The sequence below is a fragment of the Meleagris gallopavo genome, chromosome 1, assembly GCF_000146605.3.
Source record: "Meleagris gallopavo isolate NT-WF06-2002-E0010 breed Aviagen turkey brand Nicholas breeding stock chromosome 1, Turkey_5.1, whole genome shotgun sequence".
NCBI classification, from domain to species: Eukaryota; Metazoa; Chordata; class Aves; order Galliformes; family Phasianidae; genus Meleagris; species Meleagris gallopavo.
In genome coordinates this window covers 26265414-26286870 of record NC_015011.2, presented here as the reverse complement: position 1 = coordinate 26286870, position 21457 = coordinate 26265414, and the positions used below count along the sequence as shown (strand labels likewise).

The 21457-nt window shown below is 40.0% G+C and overlaps 1 protein-coding gene across 1 annotated transcript in view; it reads left to right on the top strand.

Moving 5' to 3' along the window:
- The first annotated feature begins 2805 nt into the window (after positions 1 to 2805).
- ZNF277 (zinc finger protein 277) overlaps positions 2806 to 21457 on the top strand; it is a 33047-nt gene continuing 14395 nt past the window's right edge. The window contains exons 1-4 of the mRNA XM_010706868.3: positions 2806 to 3014; positions 5566 to 5654; positions 7452 to 7534; positions 20246 to 20337. Coding sequence (XP_010705170.1) covers positions 2956 to 3014; positions 5566 to 5654; positions 7452 to 7534; positions 20246 to 20337 — 323 coding nt within the window. The 5' untranslated portion in view covers positions 2806 to 2955. The remainder of the gene's footprint in view (positions 3015 to 5565; positions 5655 to 7451; positions 7535 to 20245; positions 20338 to 21457) is intronic.

The following is a 21457-nucleotide window of genomic DNA, read 5'->3' as shown; positions in this document are numbered from 1 at the left end:
GGTGGTTAGCAGTGGCAGGATCAGGTGCAGGAAGACGGGATAGCAGGGCATTCCATCCCTTAATGGTTAAACCATCTCCTAGATACATCTTTCACAAGTGACCTTTAAATGCACAAATCTTTCCTTGCTTTTCTTTCTGCTATTCAGATCTATTGTATTGGCTATAAAATTGCACGGCATATTGCTTTGTGATAATTGCACGTGATCATGCAGATAGAGTACATTGCCTGTATTGCAAAGTCTTTATTATGCCTTTGTGGCATAACGTTTACTTAACGTGCAAACCAACATTAGTTTTGAGTTGGGAACAACCATATTTAAAACTAAAAATGTTCCAGTAAGGAAAATGAATCCATTTTGAGCTTGTTGCTTCATTAGCTGTGAAGGTTAACTAGTCTGTATTTAACACCACTTAAAATGAAATGAAGCCATGTACTTTCTCTAATGGGCAGTCTTCTTTCATTTTCCTTTATCACTGTTAAGTGGTATATGGAGTTTGTAATGTGTAGGAAGCAGGATTATGTTGTACTAATATCATATGCACACCTGTAACAAAAAGTAGGGCCTCTTCCAGTTTTGAAAGTAATTCGTGAAATCCAAATCCTTTTCTATACTGGCTCATTGTCAAATGTCTTTAAAGTATTCATTTTATTTTTCCCCAAAGAATAGGGTATACCTTTTAGTCTTTGTTTTCAGAGAATATATTCTTGTAGTCTTTTATTTCTAGTAATTTACATTTTTAGCTCAGAATTAGCTGTAAAAGACTACAATTTTATCTGTCATTGTTAAAGGTTGAGCAACATGATGTCAGCTGTCAGCTGTCAATTCTGTAAATGAGAGAGGGGTTTTCTCAGCTCCTGAATAAGACGGACTTTGAATGAAGTCTTCGGAGTATCTACTTACATAACAGCCATGCTCATTTTGCATTAAGTAGAGGAGGAAAACTCAGAGGCCAAGGGATGATTTGGCAGAAACTTGATGGAGGAGTTTTACAGAGAACTGTGTACTGTCCTGTTCACCCCAGGCACAAATAAGAAGGGAATTATGTGATACATTTTGCTGTTATTTTGTTTTTCAAGTTATAAGGAGCAGGGCCAACTGAAGCACTGCAGAAGAATCTCCTGGTATTTGAGTGAACTAAACAACAAAAATGCTCTTCAGTGTTAACAAATGAAGAATAATATACCTGTGAGTGAACACAAAGGCCATGGCCACTGTCATGTACGTTAATACGTGATTGACTTTTCTGAAACTTTCTGAGAATTGAATGGTTAAGAATGATCCTGAAAGCAAGCAACATGCTTGGAAAAGATTCTGTGAGAAGCTTGCAGTTTTTCACTCATTTTCCTATGACTGCATGTGAAAAATGCATCCCAGTGCCCTCCCTCCCTGCTAAGCCCTCATCTGTTCTTCAGAGTTCAGCAGCTTTTCTCCAGTATATTTTCTCCAAGTGGCCACTTGGCTCCAAACATAGCATCGAAATTAGCTGCTTTTTCAGAGATTTCAAGTAGATTTATTTGTGCTATTCTGATGTTTGTATTATGTGCTAATCCATTAGCTTCTATGCTAAAGGCTGTGGCCTTTGTTCTGCTCTGTGCGTTTATCCTCTTGTTCAGTGTTCTCTTGCAGCAGATGAGCACAAAGGTATTTTCATGGGTTCTTTTTTACTTCACCTCCTCCTTGCATAAGCTTTGAAATAAATTGTGTAAGCTTCTTCAGTTGCCACACCGGTCCAGCAGTCGATATTTAAGTAATTCTCTTTCAGTATTAGCCACACTCTTTGGGCATCAGTACTTCACCCCGGTTTATTCCTGCTGTCACTCACCTCTGCACTGAAAGATTAACAGATCTGTTCTCCAAGTCCAATTCTTTGGGTCCAAACAATTTCTTCTCCCTATTACTCGTGCTGAGTAACTGCATCAGCTCCTCGTCTGTGCCACAAAGAAATCCCTACCTTACACACCTGTCTCTCGAAAGTCAATTTGATGAGGCAGACAGGCTTTTGTTTATTTGGACTTGTGAATGTTCAAATAGGTCATTGCAAGAGATCTACACCAAAAATGAGCAGAAAGCACTGTAGGTGCTTATTGGGCAGAGCTGAACTGGCTGGCAGAGTATCTGCTTAGTTCTCTTGGCGTCGTTAAGAGTCAGCAAATGCAAGGGAAATTAAGTTGCTCTACTTTTCACTGTAAACACATTTTAATGACGCTTCAGGCTATAAACCAATACTGTAAGAATGCAAAAAACTAGAATCTTGCAGCTAAAAAGTTCTGCTTAGAAGTGCTGACCCTTTTGATAGGATTGCTGTATCATTTAGAGTAGCAGCTGCTGTTCTTAAAATAGGAAAAATTGGAACAATTTATACAACCTCAGTGTAATAAAGAAATGTCTGGGGGAAGGGAATAGGCTGAAGTGCAGGTAAAGCTAGCAGAGGAGGAATGTCAGGAGCAGCTGTATTGCTGCAGGTAAGTCCGTGTGCTGTGCACTACCATCACTCCGTGCTGTGCAGTTTTACCAGGTAAACGGAATTTGGTGTGTCACGCCCATCAGTCTTCTGCCAACACACTGCCTTGCCAGAGTGTTTTATATTTTCACATGGCGAAAGTAGAAGCCTTAACGGCCTTAGGACAGATTTTGTATTCCACAAAAGCAGCATAGAACTGAAGAAGCTGTATTTCCTATGTTTTTGTGCCTTCTTCCCCTTGTGGCTCCCAGCAGCTCCTGTTTACCTCTGTCCCCATCTGCACCGCAACTGAAAATTTGTCACTTAGTCAAAACTAATTTAATTATTTTTTATTTGTCTTCATTACAGAGTGTATTTTGGAGCCTCTGTCTCTACCAGAAAGTCCAGCAAGTCCTGATGGTGTTGCTACTGTAGAAAGTTCTCCCACTGTGCCTTGCATTTTCTGTGAAGAATGCTATGTCTTAGCAGAACAAAACCAGCTCCTGAAGCACATGATAATTGAACACAAGCTTGTCATTGCAGATGTGAAACTGGTTGCAGATTTTAAAAGGTATGGAATGTATTGCTTGTACTAGATGTGTATGTGAAAGTATATAAAGTTTCAGAAAACAAGAAATTGTCTTTCTGAAATACTGGTTTTACAGTGGACTGTTGTATGGTTACAACACAGGGCAATTCTTCCATTAGAAATTATTTGTCGTATCCTAGGGACTTCTCAGCTCATGTTATAACCAGCAAGCTAGAGAGCTGTTTATTCCATAAAGCACACTCTAGACAATCAACTCTTCCATTTTTTGGTCTTATTTGTGTAGGAAAGGATTATTTCTACCACTACATGATGTCCTAAAGCTGTATTGTGTACAGAAGCTGCTCAGCACATGAGCTTCCACATTCTGGGGTGAAATTCATTTACCCTGTCATAGGGATGCCAGTATTTCCCCACAGAAATCAGATTAAATCCTTAACTGTACTTCACAGGTCTGTGATCGATGTGTAGCTGTGACTCCTACAGCTGTGTCACTGATCACCTCAGCAGGATCACATTTGGCTTGCTTTCTTTTAATGTCCTGCAGTAGCTGGCACAGCCCCAGCTGGCTTGTGATTTCAGAGACTGGGCACTTGTTTGGCATTTTGCTTCCACACACAAGGATGTCAGTAAGCTAGACAGTACCTACCAATTTGTAGCTAGCTCTGTTGCAGTGTTTAGATGTTAGGTGGCTGATTTCTTAACAAGAAGGAGTTTTCTGGTAGGTCTTCCATGACAAGTTACTCAGCCAAAGACTGTTCTAACCTTTAAGATGCAAAAAAATTAAATATTAGGATGAAATTTGGGAAGATAAAAGCCATATAAATCCTTATTCCAACATATGAGTTTAACATTGCTTAAAATTGGAGACTGATGCTTGTTTTTGTTTGGTTTTGTGCTGAAAGCAGCAGAACAAGAATTCAGCGTTCTTCGGAGATAATGCTGTTTTGCTGTTTTCCTCAAATAAATAAAGGGATCAGAACTGCTCAGTAATGGAATGCCAGTTTAAGAGCGCTTGGGGGATTTATTCTGGGTTACTAAAAATGTATTTGAAAACCACCTCTTCAAGAAAAAGTCAATTTAGATTTTTTTATTTTTTATTTTTTTGCTGTTAATTCAATTGGAAAGTATCCAAATGTTATAGAAAATGGCCCCAGGATGGAAGTCATGAAGTTGTTACTCTGAAATATGTCTTCTATTCTTTGCTGCATCAATTATTAGCAAATTAGTCTAATACTGTGAATGACTTACAACCAGTCTTAGTTATGCATTTATTGACAGAACAACAAGAGCTGAAGGGTCCGGAGGAGAGCAATGCTAATTTACAACTTTTTTTTCTTAAGCTTAGAAAAGCAAACATAAGTTGGCAGTAGGAGAAGGGGTAGAAATGAGGGGAATAAGCTTTCAACACATGCATGATGTAGAGGTCACTGACCAGTTATTCTCTCTATCTGGAAGTGTGACAAGGTATTTGCTTTGTCTGAGCATCGATTCTTTGAGTTAAGTTGCAGTCTTATGGTAGCAAATTGCTTAAGAGTAAGCTAGCTTCATGGCATAGAAATTATGGTGTGATGAGTCTGTCTAAATGGTGTTCACTTATTTCACTACAGGGGACAGACTAGGTGACATCTTGAAATCCTTTTGCACATTTATGTCCTAAAAACTCCAGGAGTCTTTATGATGCCATGTCCGTAGGAAACAGCTAGCCTTTACCTGACCAACTCCATCTTTATTAATGTCATACACCAGTCATAAATATAAATGTAAACATGCACGTAAGCATTTCCCAAGTAATTATTATTATTATAAAATTCTGAATATAAGCACGAGGGCTGCTTTACTCCTTTCATCATAGTACTGAGTGTGTAATATTTTTTTTTATTGTTAGACAGTAGCTTGTATTTCAGTGAGAGCCTAATCTCTGATGGGGTCTGTTAATGGTGCTATAACAAACTCTGATAGTGCAGGCATGCTTTTAAACAACTGTTGATGGGTTAAACTTTCAAGATGTGTTTAGAGCCTTCCTTATTCTGTCTGCTACCTCACCCCCCACTGCTTGGGGACTTCGTTTTTCTGTCTTCTTAGTTGTCTGCCAAGCTACAGCTTTCAGTAACTCCACGGGAGACCTGCCAAGACATCACTTTTGACAAGCTGGTGTTTTTACTGAGTTTCAGATACTTGCCTGCATCTTACAGAACAGCAGCCTCAATATTTTGGGAATTTGAGAGTACTCTGTGGTATATCTTTTCAGTAAAGATGCACCTGAATGGCATATCTGTCTGAAGATATGAATAGGTCACAGTGTTCATGTAAAGCTAAATGTAAGTCTTTCATTTTGACAGGGTAGTTCAACCCAGGTTTAATGAAGCTGAGTAAATTTAATGAATTGGAAAACCAGATTAAAGGATGAAAATACTGAGAGAGGAATTAAAGGGAAAAAACAAGAAAAAAAAAAAACAACTCCACCAAGATCTCTAAGAATTTAGAGAATGAAAGACACGAGAGCAGATCAGCTGTTTATTAAACCTCTTTCATTCTTCTTTCTTCACTAATCATCTTCCCCTTATTTGTAAAGATACATTTTATATTGGAAGAAGAGGTTTGCAGAACAGCCCATCACAGACTTTTGTAGTGTGATAAGAACAAATTCGGAAGCTCCCTTAGGTAAGTATGCTGCTTATTTATTTTTGGCCAGATCTCATGGTAATTACATGCTTTGATGCAGTCAGATATGAAATATCCCGACACTAGGTCAGAATACTGAAATCAGCGGCATATTTAACTGTACCCTTTTGAAGGATTGCAGCGTGCTTCAATACTGTGCTAATTAAGGATTAAGTCAACTCCAGGCTTTAAACACTGCCAAACTGGGGCCAGTTGCACATCAAGGCCTAGAAGCAGTGCTGATCCTCATAATGGCTAGGGCGGCCTTGGTAGCTACTGCATAAATAATCTCTGATTGTCTTGGAAATGTGGAGAAATGTTCACAGGGAACTGTCTTCCCAAATTCACCCTGCTCACCACTATTGGCTTGTACCACTGGCTTCTTCTAGGCAGCAGGGCCACAGTCACATACATTTCCTTTCTCCTGTTCCTGTGCTTACTGCCCTGGAAATGTTAGGAGAAAATCCCCTCACATAGCGGTACAAGGCCTGCAATTTTCTGCACTCTGACACAAGACCAGGACTGTACTTCAAGGCTCTGGCCCTGTTTGATAATCCATGGTAATGTCAGAGTCTGATTGTACAAAAGTTTTTCTCTTAAGTAGACCAAAACTTATTAAATGCGGTAATAAATTTCCTGTTGTGAACTTCACACCTTCTGTTCCAGGTAAATGTGTTTCTTTGGCTTCCCATTTTGTAACAGAAATACATAATTTACCTAAAAGCAGATAGGAGAATATTTAGGAGAATATTAGGGCTTTTCTGCATCTTTAATACTCTGTGGAGAGCTCATAAGAGAGGAAAAATGCATGCAACCAGTGCCAGAGATGGGTGGAAATAAAGTATTTTAATTGAAATGCATTTTAAGAAAATGGTTCTAGAAAATGTGGAAATCACTTTGAAGACTGTAATTACCTTTATCTCACATATGAATAATTTTGCTGCTGAAATTTTAACACCTACCATTCAATTTGAAAATTGCGGATCAAGCACCTGAAGGTCCTTGCCACAATTGTAATCCAGCAGTAGCCCTTCAAGAGAATAATGGGAACATTTTGTTAATTTTAATGATGAGCTCCTTGAAATGCAATAGCTCAGAAATCAGGAGTTTTGTCTTATTTCATATGGGGTTCTATGTAAAAAGATGGGGAAATCTGAAATCTACCTTAAGCGGTGAAAGAGTTATTAATAGTTCAGTCCACTAACCACATAACTCTTTAGTAAACATAAACTGTACATTTTTAAACATAAAATATGTATTTAAAAATGTCAGTATATGTTATTAAACAGTTGTGATATATACTTACAGATGGAATGTGATCTGACTGTAAAAGGTGGCATTGGCAGGGCAATTACCAATGCAAATTGGTAATTATTTGGAAAATAAGTGAAAAATCTCACGTTAAAAATAGAGTTAAAAGTTATTTCATTTTTCTTTCATGCTGACTTTATACTGTGAGGAATATCAGTGATTAAAATTACTTCATGCCTCCAGAAGAACCAACATAAAAGAGAATAAAGATGGTAGTGTGCAAAACATTTGTCTTTATACTGTGATATAAATGGTGTAAATTCAATTCAGTTTAAGATCAGACACAGTTTAATGGCTGATATAAGGTTTTTTGAATAATTGTGTACAAATATTTAAGTATGTTTCATTAAATTATGTAATTAAAATAGCTGACTTTTATAGATTTAAAAAGTCATTGCATCCGAGGTTTAGCTGATTATATACCACTAATGTTCAAAACTGCAGCAACCTCCCATGCCTTATCCACACTTTCTGATCTCTTAACAGAAGAACAGGACAATTATTTTCTTCTTTGTGATGTCTTACCAGAAGATAGATTACTTAGAGAACAGCTTCAGCAAAAGAGACTGGTAAGAAATTACATTTACTTCATTTTTAAAGTAAACAGTTCCATTGTGTAAAATATAGGAATGGAGAGGGTATTTTAAAATTAAAGCATTTTTTGCTAAACTGCAAAATGATCTTTTTTTTTTTTTCCTTAGTTCATTTCCTTAGCTGCTACAGAAGGGCACAGAAACTCCTTGTTCATAGATTTTTTCTGTGGAATAAATTTACAGGTTGTATGTCAGTGTTCCACAGGAGTGGAAAATATGCCCAGAGCACAAGAAAAGGCTGAGTGTGCTGAATGTTTACTTCTTGAAAGAATCTGCAGTGCACTGACACACTATCTGTTGTGTATTCATTTACATCTAGGGAAGTTAGCAAAATAAAACTCAGTGTGTAATATTGTGAAACGGAGAGGTGATACTTAAAAAATATTAAAGCAAGTTGTTTTTCAAAAGCTTTGACTCAAATTGCTTTAATTCACACTCACATACTTCTATGTGCATGATGCATGATTGGAGGAAGTCTGGCCAAGATCATTTCTGACAGCTATTGAGTCCTCATGAAACCCTCTGGAGTTCTTGCCTGATGATGACAACCTAGTTCTTTGGACAGATCTCTCGTATCTTAGGAGTTATCAGTTTTGATTGGGTAATCCTTTGGTTTAGGCTTTCACTGACTTCAGCTTCCATGAGTCTTAGTCCAGGTTGCTAATCGCTTTTCTGTTTTGTTTTGTCTTCTTGTTTGAAATACACTTATGTAGTCTGTTTTACTCCTTAGGCTAATTTAAAACATGAGCAAGGAGCTCATGGATAAACTCTTGTGCTCTTTAACATCTTTATCAATGACATCGATGACGGAATCGAGTGCACCCTCAGCAAGTTTGCTGACGAGCTAAGTGGTGCAGTTGACAAGGTAGAGGGAAGGGATGCCATTCAGAGGGACCTCGACAGGCTAGAAAGGTGGGCCCGGATGAACCTGATGAGGTTCAACACAGCAAAGTGCAAAGTTTTGCACTTGGGCTGGAGGAATCCCAGGCATCCATACAGGCTGGAAGGAGCGGTCCTTGAGAGCAGCCCTGCAGAGATGGACCTGGGGGTCTTGATAGATGAAAAACTTAACATGAGCCAGCAGTGTGCTCTTGCAGCTCGGAAATCAAATGGTATCCTGGGCTCCATGAGAAGAGGGATGGCCAGCAGAGACAGGGAGATGATTGTCCCCCTCTACTCTGCTCTTGTAAGGCCCCATCTGGAGTTCTGTGCCCAGGTCTGGAGCCCCCTGTACAAGAAAGATAGAGTGCTGTTGGAGAGGGTCAAGAGGAGAGCCATGAAGATGATCAGGGGACTGGAGAACCTCTCCTATGAAGACAGGCTGAGGGAGCTGGGCTTGTTCAGCCTGGAGAAAAGAAGGCTGCTGGGTGACTTAATTGCAGCCTTTCAGTATCTAAAGGAGCCTACAAACAGGAGGGGAATCAACTCTTTGAAAGGGTAGATAACTGCAGGACAAGGGGAAATGGTTTGGGGTTGAGGGAGGGAAGATTTAGGTTGGATATCAGGGGGAAGTTCTTTACTATGAGAGTGGTGAGGTGCTGGAACAGGCTGCCCAGAGAGGTTGTGGATGCCCCATCCCTGGAGGTGTTCAAGGCCAGACTGGATGAGGCCCTGGGCACCTGGTCTAATATTAAATGGGGAGGTTGGTGGCCCTGCCTGTGGCAGGGGGGTTGGAAATTCATGATCCTTGAGGTCCCTTCCAACCCTGGCCATTCTGTGATTCTGTGATTCTGTGAAACTCAAAGGGAAAAAGAAGGTACACTAAGTGTGGAAATATTATTTCCACTTGGGAAGAATATAGGAATGTTGTCAGGGCCTGCAGGGATGCAATGAGGAAGGCTAAGGCCCGCTTGGAATATGATTATGGCAAAGGAAGTCAAATATAGAAAGGCTTTTCTAAGTATGTCAGTAGTAAAAAGAGGGCTAGGGAAAATGTGGATACTGAATGAGATGAGTTTCCAGGTGACACAGGATGCCGAGAAGGAGGAGATACTGAACGCCTTTTTTGTTTCAATCTTTATACTAAGACTGCTCCTCAGGAATTTCAGATCCTGAAGGTAGGTGAGAAAGTCTGGAGAATGGAAGACTTCCCTTTGGTCTAGCAGGATACAGTCAAAGACCATCTAAATAAAATCAATGGACACAAATCCATGGGCCTTGATGGGATGCACCCACATGTGCTGAGGGAGCTAGCATAGGTGACTGCTGAACTGTTCTCTGTCATCTTTGAAGGGTCTTGGAAAACAGAAGAGGTTCCTGAAAACTGCAGGACAGCCAGCATCACACTGGTCTTCAAAAAGGGCAGGAAGGAGCATCCAGACAATTACAGGCCAGTCATTCTCATCTTCCGTGATGTCATAACCAGCTGGGTAGATGCAGAATGAGCAGTGGATACTGTGTACCTTGACTTCAGCAAGGCGTTTGATGCTGTCTCACACAGCATCCTTGTAATGAAGCTCAGAAAGTGTGAGATAGATGAGTGAACAGTCAGGTGGACTGAAGACTGCCTGACTGGCAGAGCTCAAGGGTTATATTCAGTGGCACAGAGTCTAGTTGGCAGCCTGTAACTAGTGGTGTTCCCCAGGGGTCAATACTTGGTCTAGTCTTGTTCAACATCTTCATCAGTGACCTGGATGAAGGGATAGAATGCACCCTCAGCAAGCTTGCTGATGAAACAAGGCAGGGAAGAGTGACTGACAACACCAGAAGGCTGTGCTGCCATTCAGCAAGACCTGAACAAACTGGATTGTTGGGCAGAGAGGAATGTGATGAAGTTTAACAAGAGCAAATGTGTAGTCCTGCACCTGAGGAGAAATAACTGTATGCATTAGTACAACTTAGGGGATGACCTGCTGGAGAGGAGCTCTACAGAGAAGGACCTGGGTGTTAGGTTGGCCATGAGCCAGCAGTGTGCCCTTGTGGTCAAGAAGGCCAATAGTATCCTCGGGTGCATTAAAAAAGGCGCAACCAGCAGGTTGAGGGAGGTGATCCTCCCCATCTATTCTTCACTAGTGAGGCCACATCTGGAATATTGTGTCCGTTTCTGGGCTCCCAAGTCAAAAAAAGGCAGGGATCTTCTAGAGAGAGTCCAGCAGAAGGCGACAAAGATGATTGAGGGCCTAGAGCATCTCCTATATGCTGGACTCTTCAGGCTGGGACTCTTCAGTCTGGAGAAGGGAAGGCTGAGAGGGCATCTCATAACTGTTTATAAATCTCTTAAGTGTGTGAGTCAAGTCAATGGGGATGCACTTGTTTCAGTGGCAAGCAATAATAAAATAAGTGGCAACAGGCAGAAACTGGAACAGGAAGTTCTGTAGTAATGCAAGTAAGACAGAGCATTGGAACAGGCTGCCCATAGAGGTTGTGGAGTCTCCTTATCTGGAGGGCCACAGAGATGATAAAGGGCCTGTAGCACCTCTCTTATGAGGAAAGGCTGAGTGACCTGGGTCTGTTCAGACTTAAGAAAAGAATACTCAGAGAGGATCTGATCAATGTCTATTAACATGTAAGGTCAGGAGGCAAAAGGACGAGGTCAGACTTTTCTAAATGGTACATGCAGATAGGACAAGGGGAAATGGCCACAATCTGAAGTATAGAAAGTTCTGCACAAGTGCATAAGAGCTTTACAGTAAGGGTGACAAAGCACTGGGATGGGCTGCCCAGGGGGGTTGTAGAGTCTCCTTCTCTGGAGACATTCAAGACACACCTGGATGCCTACCTGTGCAACCTGATCTGGGGAGCCTGCTTTGGTAGGGGGGTTGGATTTGATGATCTCTAGAAGTCCCTTTCAGCCCCTAAGTTCTGTGATTCTGTTTTTCTGTGATTCTGTGAGATATTCAAGACCCATCTGGATGCCTACCTGTGCGAACTGCTGTGGGGACTCTGCTTTCACAGGCTGTTGGACTCAGTGACAGCGTGAGGTTCCTTCCAACCCCTACAATTCTGTGATCCTGTGGTGTTTCCTCAAATTCAGAAGAGTGCAAGGCTTTAGCCCAAAGCAACTGCTGCTTTTGTTTACCACATACTTAAGTTATGAAAGGAAGAGTTACACATTCTTACTGTGGTATAAAATAGCCTTTGCTATAAACACTCCTTTAAGTATCAGAATTGTATCTTCAGTTTTTACAGAAAGTTTTTGTGAAATCAAGCTGCTGCTGTAGTTGTAGCTAAAGGATTCACAGCTTTAGTTAATGCATTAAAGTCTGTTTAGTTTTTTATTTCCTTTACTGCAGTCTGAGTGTTGACTTGCAAGTTAAATACTTATTTTGCTTTTCAAAGCCTTTTACCTCTGGACAAGTGAAGCAATGAAGAGTGAACTGGCAAGTGGACTCGTGTGAGTTGCACAGAATAAAGACCAGAACCGCAAAATTGCCAGTGATTTTGCTGCAGTCTTTGAACCCTAACTGCTGTCTCCAACAGTAGGCTCAAACAAGGACAAATGCTATCTTTAAAATGTGCTAGCTACAGCACCAGTATAGGCATATTTTAGGCTGTATTGCAGCAGGGGAGCTAGCCAAGGTGGATGTCATGCCGAGACATTATGGTGACTGTGATGTATTGAGAGAGACCAAGGAATGAGTCTATCTAGGGTAGAGTGCAGCTCGCTAAAATAGCTGACAAGGCTATGTAATAAAAAACAGATATGGTCTTTTGCAAAAACACAGTTTTGACAAAAGAATTACTGGTTGTGAAGATCAATAGTGGAAACAAGCAAGGCAGTCTGGAGTCAAAACTCAAGATAGTAGGAAAGGCAATTTCATTATAAGTTCTTGGGGTTATCTTTAAGATTTTCTTTAAAAAGTAAAAACCCAAACCTACTTTTTGAAAATCCTACCATAATGCCGACCTTGTGTTGCTCATGTTCACGTGACTAGTAGTTTTAGGTAAAGAGGCTGCAGTTCCACCCTGAATAGCAGTCTTCACAAGAAGTGGAGGAGGGACAAAGAGATGTTTAAAATACAGAGCTGTACCAATTTTCTAGCGTGAGTTGCTTCTATTATCTCCAATTTTTCACAAGCTTAAGCTGGGATAAGAAACTGAAGGTATGCACTGAAAGAGATTGCAATGCTAGTCTGATACGGCCCATTGCACCATCTGAAGGACTTACAGAGCTGTTAACAATAATGTTAGCATGTCAGTACCTACATGGTTGAAATTCAGTAGGTCCTCTTTCCCTATTTGAAGTTCTATATTCAATGATTTTTCTCAGGCACTTTGGAACTTTGCCCGCCCTCCACAGGATTTTGAAGAACTAGCAGTCAGAAATTGTTTTATTTAATTCCATAATGACTCTTCAGTAAATTCCGTACGATTTGAATATATACAACTTTGAGCATTAAACCCTCTTTTAAGTTTTGTTTATCTGCTTCTTCTAAATGCATTTTGTTTATAGTCTTAACGTAATTAACCTTTTCTGTGAAGACTGAAGTCCTAGGAATTGGAGGCATTCCTGTTTCTGTCTATAGTTGGGCTCTTACTGCCTTAAGGAGTAAAGTAGTTTGCTGCTTCTGTTTGCTGTTTACTTCTAATGGATGAGGTGGGCGATGTTTTCTGCTACTGCATTTTACTGTGTTAGCCTGTCTTAATCTTCTTTTGCTCCACTTAGTTCCAAAAAACTTTTATGTCCAGCTTCAGCTTGGTAGTAGTTCAATGTATAATTCAGCCTACATAGTAGTTCAGCTTATAGTATGTAGTAGTTCAGCATATAGTTCAGCCTACGTAGTATTTCAGCCTATAGTATACATCTACTGCAATTCACCCTTCTTTTTCCTTTCTATCATCTTTGCATAGTTACTTAGTTTTTATCATATCGTGAAAATCTTACTATCTTTTCAAATTGAGTCAGTTTCTTGAACAAGCAGTAAGAATGTCTTCCATATCAGTGTCACAGTGCTCTTTGAACAAGAGGGGCAGCTAAGGAAGCAGTCCCTTGCGGCTATTCCAATTAGTCTTTGCCATTGGTTATTTAGAACCTGAGCTCTGCAGTCAAGGCTGGAGTCTAGGGTGTGAGGAATGAAAAAGTCATTTTGCCTATTTCTGAGAGGCAATTTGCCATATAAAGCAAGTTAGGAGACTGAAGATAGTGGAGATAGAACTAGAATACTCTTAGTTTCTTCACCAGTGGGACAGCCTCTCTTAGACGATGGAAGATCATTGCCCCATTGTTTTATCTGTTTCCCAGAAGCAGGTTTCCATGACATCATCCTTCATTTCTTAGTCTTCGATATGCAGTTCTGTCTGTCCAGCCAGCAGGGCTCTGTTTATGAAGCTCCAGGACTGTGTATAAATTTTCAAATTCACTCATTGTAAGGGAAAGCACGACAAGTAGTCAGCAAACACATCTGTGTTGTTGATATGACAGCTGATTTCAAAGATGTTGAGTGCTCTATGGGCTGGAAGTCCTGACAAATACAAATATTTCCTTGTACCTTAAGCTCTTTCCTGAAGCACTTCTCCATCAGGAGAAGTCTGATAATGTTAAAGAAAAGGCACCCTGCATGAGGTGGCATTGAAGAGGATTCAGTAATGATTACAGATTTTTTTTCTGTAGTCAGGAGGCAAGAGAATAATGCTTGGAGTGGCAGAATTGAACTCAGAGATCTGTAAGAAGAGAAGATAAATATAGAAGTTAGGACGCAGGTTGTTGATAGACAGCTGTGATTGCATGTCATTATATAAGTATAAAGTTTCTGACACCATAATTCTTTACATTTTTTTTTTTTCCTGGCAGCCACAAGCACAACCTGAAACTCATCAGCCAGTCTTTGAGGAAACTGTAGGCACAAAAACAAAATTAAATCTCTTACTCTAAAAATAGTTTATCCTAAAGGTATATATTATTGTCAAACTCGGCAAGTATTTAGAGTCTCAGGTCTCACCAGTCCCAGTATTTGTCACTGAGTGCTATACAGTTGGATTTGTGGGTTTTTGGTTTTTTTCATTGGCAGTAAAGTATATAAGTAGCTTCTTGTGATATGTCAGCATGATTCTTTCATTTTGTTGTGTTACTTTTTTTTAAGCCAGAATCTGTTTCACCTGGTTCCTTTGCCTATAGCAATAGCTAATTTCTCTGAACACACAGCAGGGAAGTGTAACTCTTACTTGAAGAGGAAGAAACTAGAACTAAAGCCTCACACTGTGTACTTTAGAGATCACCTAGGAAGCCTTGATAAAATATGTGTCTTATTGTCTCTATCTGTTGTTATTCAGATCCAAATTCACACCCATTTGCTGTCTGTTATAGTAACCTTTTTCCCAGGCAGACAGTCTGATTTCAGTAGTATTAATGAGTCAGTTATCATTAATACTTATCATTAAGTACATTGATAATACAGTTATCATTAACAGCAGAGAGCGTGGCTTGTAATTTTGCACTCTTTGGAGCAGGGAGTGTGGCAGCATGTTCAGTGCAGCAGGACTCTGCTGATTCAGAAATTTGCGTGCTTCACACTCAAACCGTTGGGAAGTTTCCTCTCCAAAGAAGCATCTTCAGACAAACTACCTCCCTAGGGGATGTATCGTTTAAAAAAAGCTTTAGTTGAAATTTCTGTAAAATGTTAATTTGCATAGCATGTTCTATCTTTCTAGTCTCTTGCCTAGAGAGTTTAAGAGCGGGGGCCCGAAACTGGCAAGACAAATGCCAACAAGAATCCTGAAACTTCAGAATTGTCTTTCTGTAGTCCAGCCCAGTACTGAAATACTCACATAAAGCTGTGTGTGCTTCATTCTTTGGACTAGAGATTTTAGACTGTCTTGTCAGGGTTCAGGGCAGTAAACTTTTTTTGTCCAAAACATCTTAAAAATGAAGATATACTGGTGCAGGTTCCATTTTACAGACTGAACTGCAGATTCCAGTCTTCCACTTCGCAAATGGTTCCTGGACTGAGGAACAAGTTCTCATCTCATTGCAGCCACAATTCACTGCAGGATCTTGTCCCAAACTGTGCAGTGTAATCTACCTCTGGCTTTCAGCTAGAGAAGTATGTTCTGCCTTAATTTCTTTCCTCTCAGAAGTGCTGTATTTATAAAAGACACAGGATTTTAGAGAAAGAAATAATGGTTTTTGTCAGACCAACTGATGTACTTGGAAGAAACAGGCAGACCACCAGTTTCTTAAGGCTGCCCACAAGCAGCAAAGCTTGTGCAGAGTGAATAGGTGTGAATAGTTGTTCTGTGTAATAGACTAGAGCTATGCATTTAAAAGGTAAGTTGTTTGTTAGTAAAAAATTGTATGCTGAAATGCAGTGGTCTGCAAGCAGTAAAGACAGCCTAGCACCTCAGTTACAGTATAGGATGGAGAGAGGGGTAGCAGGAGCAGAAAAGTCTTATGTGTCTCAAAATTGATTGTCCTGAGTCCCTGGCTTTTGGTTCCAATGGAGCTGGGTCTCAGTCTTACCTTTTAAAGATACATCTTGAATGTATTTTGAAATACAGACAAGAAACAAAATAATTGTTTAGAGAAAAGTGCTTACTAGCTTAACTATGCATTTTTCATCTCTGATTATCAGTGTGAATTCTTGCTGATGCACAGTGCTTAAGCACTTTTGGAAGAAAAAAAACCTGGTAATTTCATCCAAAATATTGCTTCCAGTGAGTGGAACACATTTTTCAGGAACATTTTAAATTGCCACCTCCCATGAGCAAGACTGAACTCCTCATAACCTCAGACTGAGCATCAGAATGTGTGTGGCATTTTTTATATTCTAGGTTACTAATTTTAATGCAAATGATCAAATTTATTTTGTATTAACAGCTTAGAGTGGTGATATATTTAAAGATAATTGTCCTGCTATAAACCCTTGTACATCCTTACTACGTTCTTTTTGCTTGTTTTTTTTGTTTGTTTGTTTTTTTTTTTGTTTTTTGTTAGTTAAAACACAGCAGAGATATGATTTTATAATTTGTCTGGATTGATTCTTTGTTGTGGATCAGCCATATACTGAAAACTATAAATAATTGCAAGCTGTAGAAGGGTTTGTACCCAGACAGAAAAAAGGGAATCGGATTAATGGCTGTTTCACAAGTAGTTTGACCCTCTTCATTGAAGTAATACTTTTTTTTTAGTGTATCACACAGTATGATGGGAAGATTGAAAAATGAATAGCTGACAGAACTGCTGAGGAAAGATAAAAAGAGATGGGCATCAGGAATTATTCATGAAACAGTATCAATATTGTACACTAATTGCCTGAAATCAGACTTTGGCATTGAGTCACTTACTGTTCTAGTGTTTTGGAATATCGTCTCTGCCTGTACTCAGTTCTTATTCATTGTGGGAAAATAAAATTAACATATGTTCAGTTTGTTATCTGTTTGCCTTTTCCTTGAGTAACTTTGTCTTCTTTTTCTCTGACATTTTGATATGATACAGTGTCCTAAAAACTTTTGGAAAACCCTCGTGGCTGAAATGTTTTTGGTTTTGTTTTTTTCTTAATATAACAAATACAACATAACACTTCTAACAATTTGGAAACTGGTGTAGGTAATAAAGTAAATTGTTCATTTTTTGCCTCACAATTTGAGTTCAAATTTGGCTTAAATTTTGAAGCTGAGCATCTTTCCTTAGAAAGACCATAGAAGTTTTATACAAAACTCTAATTGCTCTATCCCATCAAAGTACCAGGAATGGAGTTAAAGGCTGTTTGGGAGTGTCATTAGAGAAGAGTACTGTACTTGATTTGAGCTACTGCTTTCAATTCCTCACCTCTGCAAGTGCCAGAATTGGTTTCTGTCTTAGAAAGTATCTGCTAGCAATGAGTGATATGAACAAATGATAAAAGGGGTGTCTACATTGGAAAATATTTTTTAAATTCCACCAAGAAAATTTGTAAAGCAGTGGTGCTGTGTTAGACAAGGCCTCTTAGCTGCCAGGCATGCTCGTGTAGGGGGGAAACCAGAAGGGTGAAGAGCAGAGTAAGAAGAGCAGCATCTGACTGAAGGATGCTGTGCTATTCTCGTTCCCCCTCAGGCAAAGCTGTGAATCGCAGCTCCCCAGGGCTCCGGTAAGCAGTTTGTAGGGAGTGAGAATCTGCAGTGATGCAGCCAAGTGTCAAGTACTGTAGAACACTTCTTCTTTCACAGTAGAGTACAATTAGTAAGTTGTGATAAAATGTCATTAAGGGGTGAGGAAGTTGCTGTCCTAACAGTCAATTTGTATGTGGTATCTTTTGATTTCCTTATAGACTGTTTCTAGTGTATTTTGCAAGTTACATAAACTACATGCCAATGCCTTGAAATTCGAGGTTAGCAAAACTGTGTGAGACATGCTGCTAAGGGGAGAGAGGTGACAGCTCAGAGTACCAGCAAAAGCTCCAGTTCTCACTGCTGTGCTATGGGATGCTTACTGCCCATGTGGAGCATGGATATTCCTACTTAATTGCATCTCTGCTGACTCTCACAAGACATGTTATGCTCCACTTACGTTTTCCACTCATTTTTTTATTTTGTTATTTTTTGTTTATTTGTTGACATTTTGAATAGCACTGCAGGATATCTGAGGATATGGTCTGGAATTTGGGTAGGTACTGCTGAACGTGACTCCAACAAAAAAAGCATGTCTTGTTGTGTAAAATGAATTAAAAAACCCCAGAATTTGCATCTGAAGAGTTGGTAGAATCTTAGCTGATGTGCAGTAGCTAAAACACTTGAATATTTTGATTAAATATGGGTTGTAAAATGGTCTAACACATGGTGCATTCTTCCCTCATATTTTTATGGGCTTGAGGACTAACAAAACTCAGGTGTGATATGATACTTTGCTCTCCAGCAGGTGTTACTTTAATCCCTCTGCCCTTTGCTCAGTGCAGCCTTCTGCTCTTGACAAAAAAAAAGAAAAAAGAGGCAGTTATCACATTTTGGTCAACACTTGGCTGATCATGAGCCAGCAGTGTGCCCAGGTGGCCAAGAAGGCCAATGGTATCCTGGCTTGTGTCAGAAATAGTGTTGCCAGCAGGAGCGGGGAAGTGATCATCCCTCTGTATTCAGCCCTGGTGACGCCACACCTTGAGTACTGTGTTCAGTTTTGGGCCTTTCACTACAAAGTAGACATTGAGGCCCTGAAGCGTGTCCAGAGAAGTGCAACAAAACTGGTGAGGGATCTGGAGCACAAGTCTTATGAGGAGCGGCTGCGGGAATTGGGATTATTTAGTCCGGAGAAGAGGAGGTTCAGGGGAGACCTTATAGCTCTCTACAACTACCTACAAGGAGTTGTGCTGAGGTTGGTTGGCCTCTTCTCCCTCATAGATAGCAATAGAACTAGAGGAATGGCCGCAAGTTGCATGAGGGTAGATTCAAGTTGAATGTTAGGAAAAAATTTTTCTCCCAGAGAGTGGTCAGGTGCTGGAATGAGCTGCCCAGGCGGGTGGTGGAGTCACCGTCCCTGAAGGTGTTAAGAAACATTTGGATGTTGTACTGAGGGACATGATTTAGTGAAGAAATACTGGTGATATGTGGACAGTTGGACTGGATGATCTTGGAGGTCTTTTCCAACCTTGGTGATTCTATGATTCTATAATTTATTTGCCCAGCATCAGCCTCCTGAAATCCCTCGGTGCCGTGGTAGGCTGACTTGCACAACCAGGCAACTTCCAGCCCCTCTTGTGCTGCAGCACATTCTTGGGCCTTCAGTGCCAAGTTCAAGCTTTCCTCTTTTTCTCTTCTTTTATTTTTCTACCTGCTATGGAGTTTACCCACTGGACATAGCTTAATGCAAACTTACACACAGACTATAGGCCAGTTTGGGTTTTAATTCACGCAAAGCAGTACTGAAGAGGTAGGTCAGAAACACAAAGCCTCACTATTGCAGGCTTGAAGGAAATAGAGAGATTGAGAAAATCTCCTAAAAAATTCAGTCAGAATCCCAGACATTGGAGAGCAGACAGTAGCATGTCTGCATATCACAGAAAATAAACGTATTACCAGTTATCAGTTCTTAAAACATAAAACAAGGCTGTGTACTGTTAGGCAGAAGATGTGCAAAATTGTAATCCAGACACTGACTCCCTTGTGTCCCAGATGATCAAGGCCTTTCCATTTGAAGTGTAAGGTAACCTGTCAGTAGAAACATGTCACTTGCTGCGTGATTTTGTTTTTGTTAGGAAAATTGTGGTCAGGTGAAGTGTCTAGCCAATTGCTCCAAGTTAAACAAGGCTAGTGGTAAAGGTGATTAATCAGCTTCTCCTTTCCTATGAGTTTATTGCACGTCACAGTTCCTTGCAGAAACCACCATCCTTTGTCATCATTCTTTGTCAGGAAGAGGTCTACTAGACTGCCCGTGATTAGATGTGCAGAAGGAACATTATCGTTCCACTGGGGTTTATGTGGTTACCCAGAAACTTGCTCACTGATAGCAGGGATAAATCTGAACCTATGAAGAGACAATGAAGTGTTATGTAAATAATAGTTTAAATAGCTGCATAAAATATCTCTATGAGTTGTATTTTCTTCCACAGAACTTGTGTAATACTAGAATTTTACTGGAACTTCACTGGAGCACACATTGCATTTGGAAAATCTACTGTTTATTTTGTGAGGAAATTCCCCCTCCTCCAACACTAACCTCAGTTTTCTGTAAGCAAATTTTCATTTTGTATGGTCATTGGTAACACTAAGGATAAAGAGGTATAATATTTACGTGATAAAATGATTATTATTTTTTGTCTGAATAACTGTATCTGTTTTTTTTCTTAGAGAGAAATTCTAGAACAGCAACAACGAGAGAGATATGACACAAGTTTTCATAGCATGTGTATGTTCTGTGATCAAGAATTCACGGGAAATAGGTTTGTTTATTGATCTGTTTGCTTTTAGGTTTTTTTTTCACATCTGCTCAGCTTTTCAACATTGTCAAGCCAGTTAGTGCCTAATGGTAAGAGTCATAGGCTAGAACTCTTTTGGGGTTATTGTTTAGGTATTTCTTTCAACTGCTATTTTAAGTGGACTCTTCCCACTTCTCAGTCCTTTAATTATTCCAGTACAACTTTGAGTAATTATATGGTAAGCTGGAGATGAAAACAAAACCATTCTGAAGAGTTTTTCAGCAGTTGTTTTGGTGTCCAGAAGAGCAGTTTAAGCCAGTATGGATGATAAAAAAATACATTTATCTAGTAATACATTTTCCTGTTTATATTCACACTGGTTTGTCAATGTTTAAAGCTAGAATGAAAAAGAGAAAAGGAAAAATATAGAATCACAGAATCACAGAATGGCCAGGGTTGGAAGGGACCTCAAGGATCATGAATTTCCAACCCCCTGCCACAGGCAGGGCCACCAACCTCCCCATTTAATATTAGACCAGGTTGCCCAGGGCCCTATCCAGTCTGGCCTTGAACACCTCCAGGGATGGGGCATCCACAACTTCTCTGGGCAGCCTGTTCCAGCACCTCACCACTCTCATAGTAAAGAACTTCCCCCTGACATCCAACCTAAATCTTCCCTCCCTCAACCCCAAACCATTTCCCCTTGTCCTGCAGTTATCTACCCTTTCAAAGAGTTGATTTCCCTCCTGTTTATAGGCTCCCTTTAGGTACTGAAAGGCTGCAATTAGGTCACTCCGCAGCCTTCTTTTCTCCAGGCTAGATTAGATTGAGAATAGATTGAGAATGGAGTGGTTTGCAGTACTGGTCAAGTACCAGCAGAAGCTGCATTCACTTTTTTATACACAGTTTCAGCTGGAGAAACTGAGTATTGTCCCTGAATGTTTGACTGCATAGGTAGCTCTGGTCATCTGAAAATGTAGAACCTGTGGCCATGTCTCTACAGATCTTCCCAGTTTGGAGCGAATATCCTATTCTCTTTAGTGACAGATTTAGTGAACTTTAGATCACTCAGCACCCAAGATCATTGCTTTCTGCTCATTCTTGGGTCTGACAGACAGACTATGCGGTTTGAAAATTGCACTTG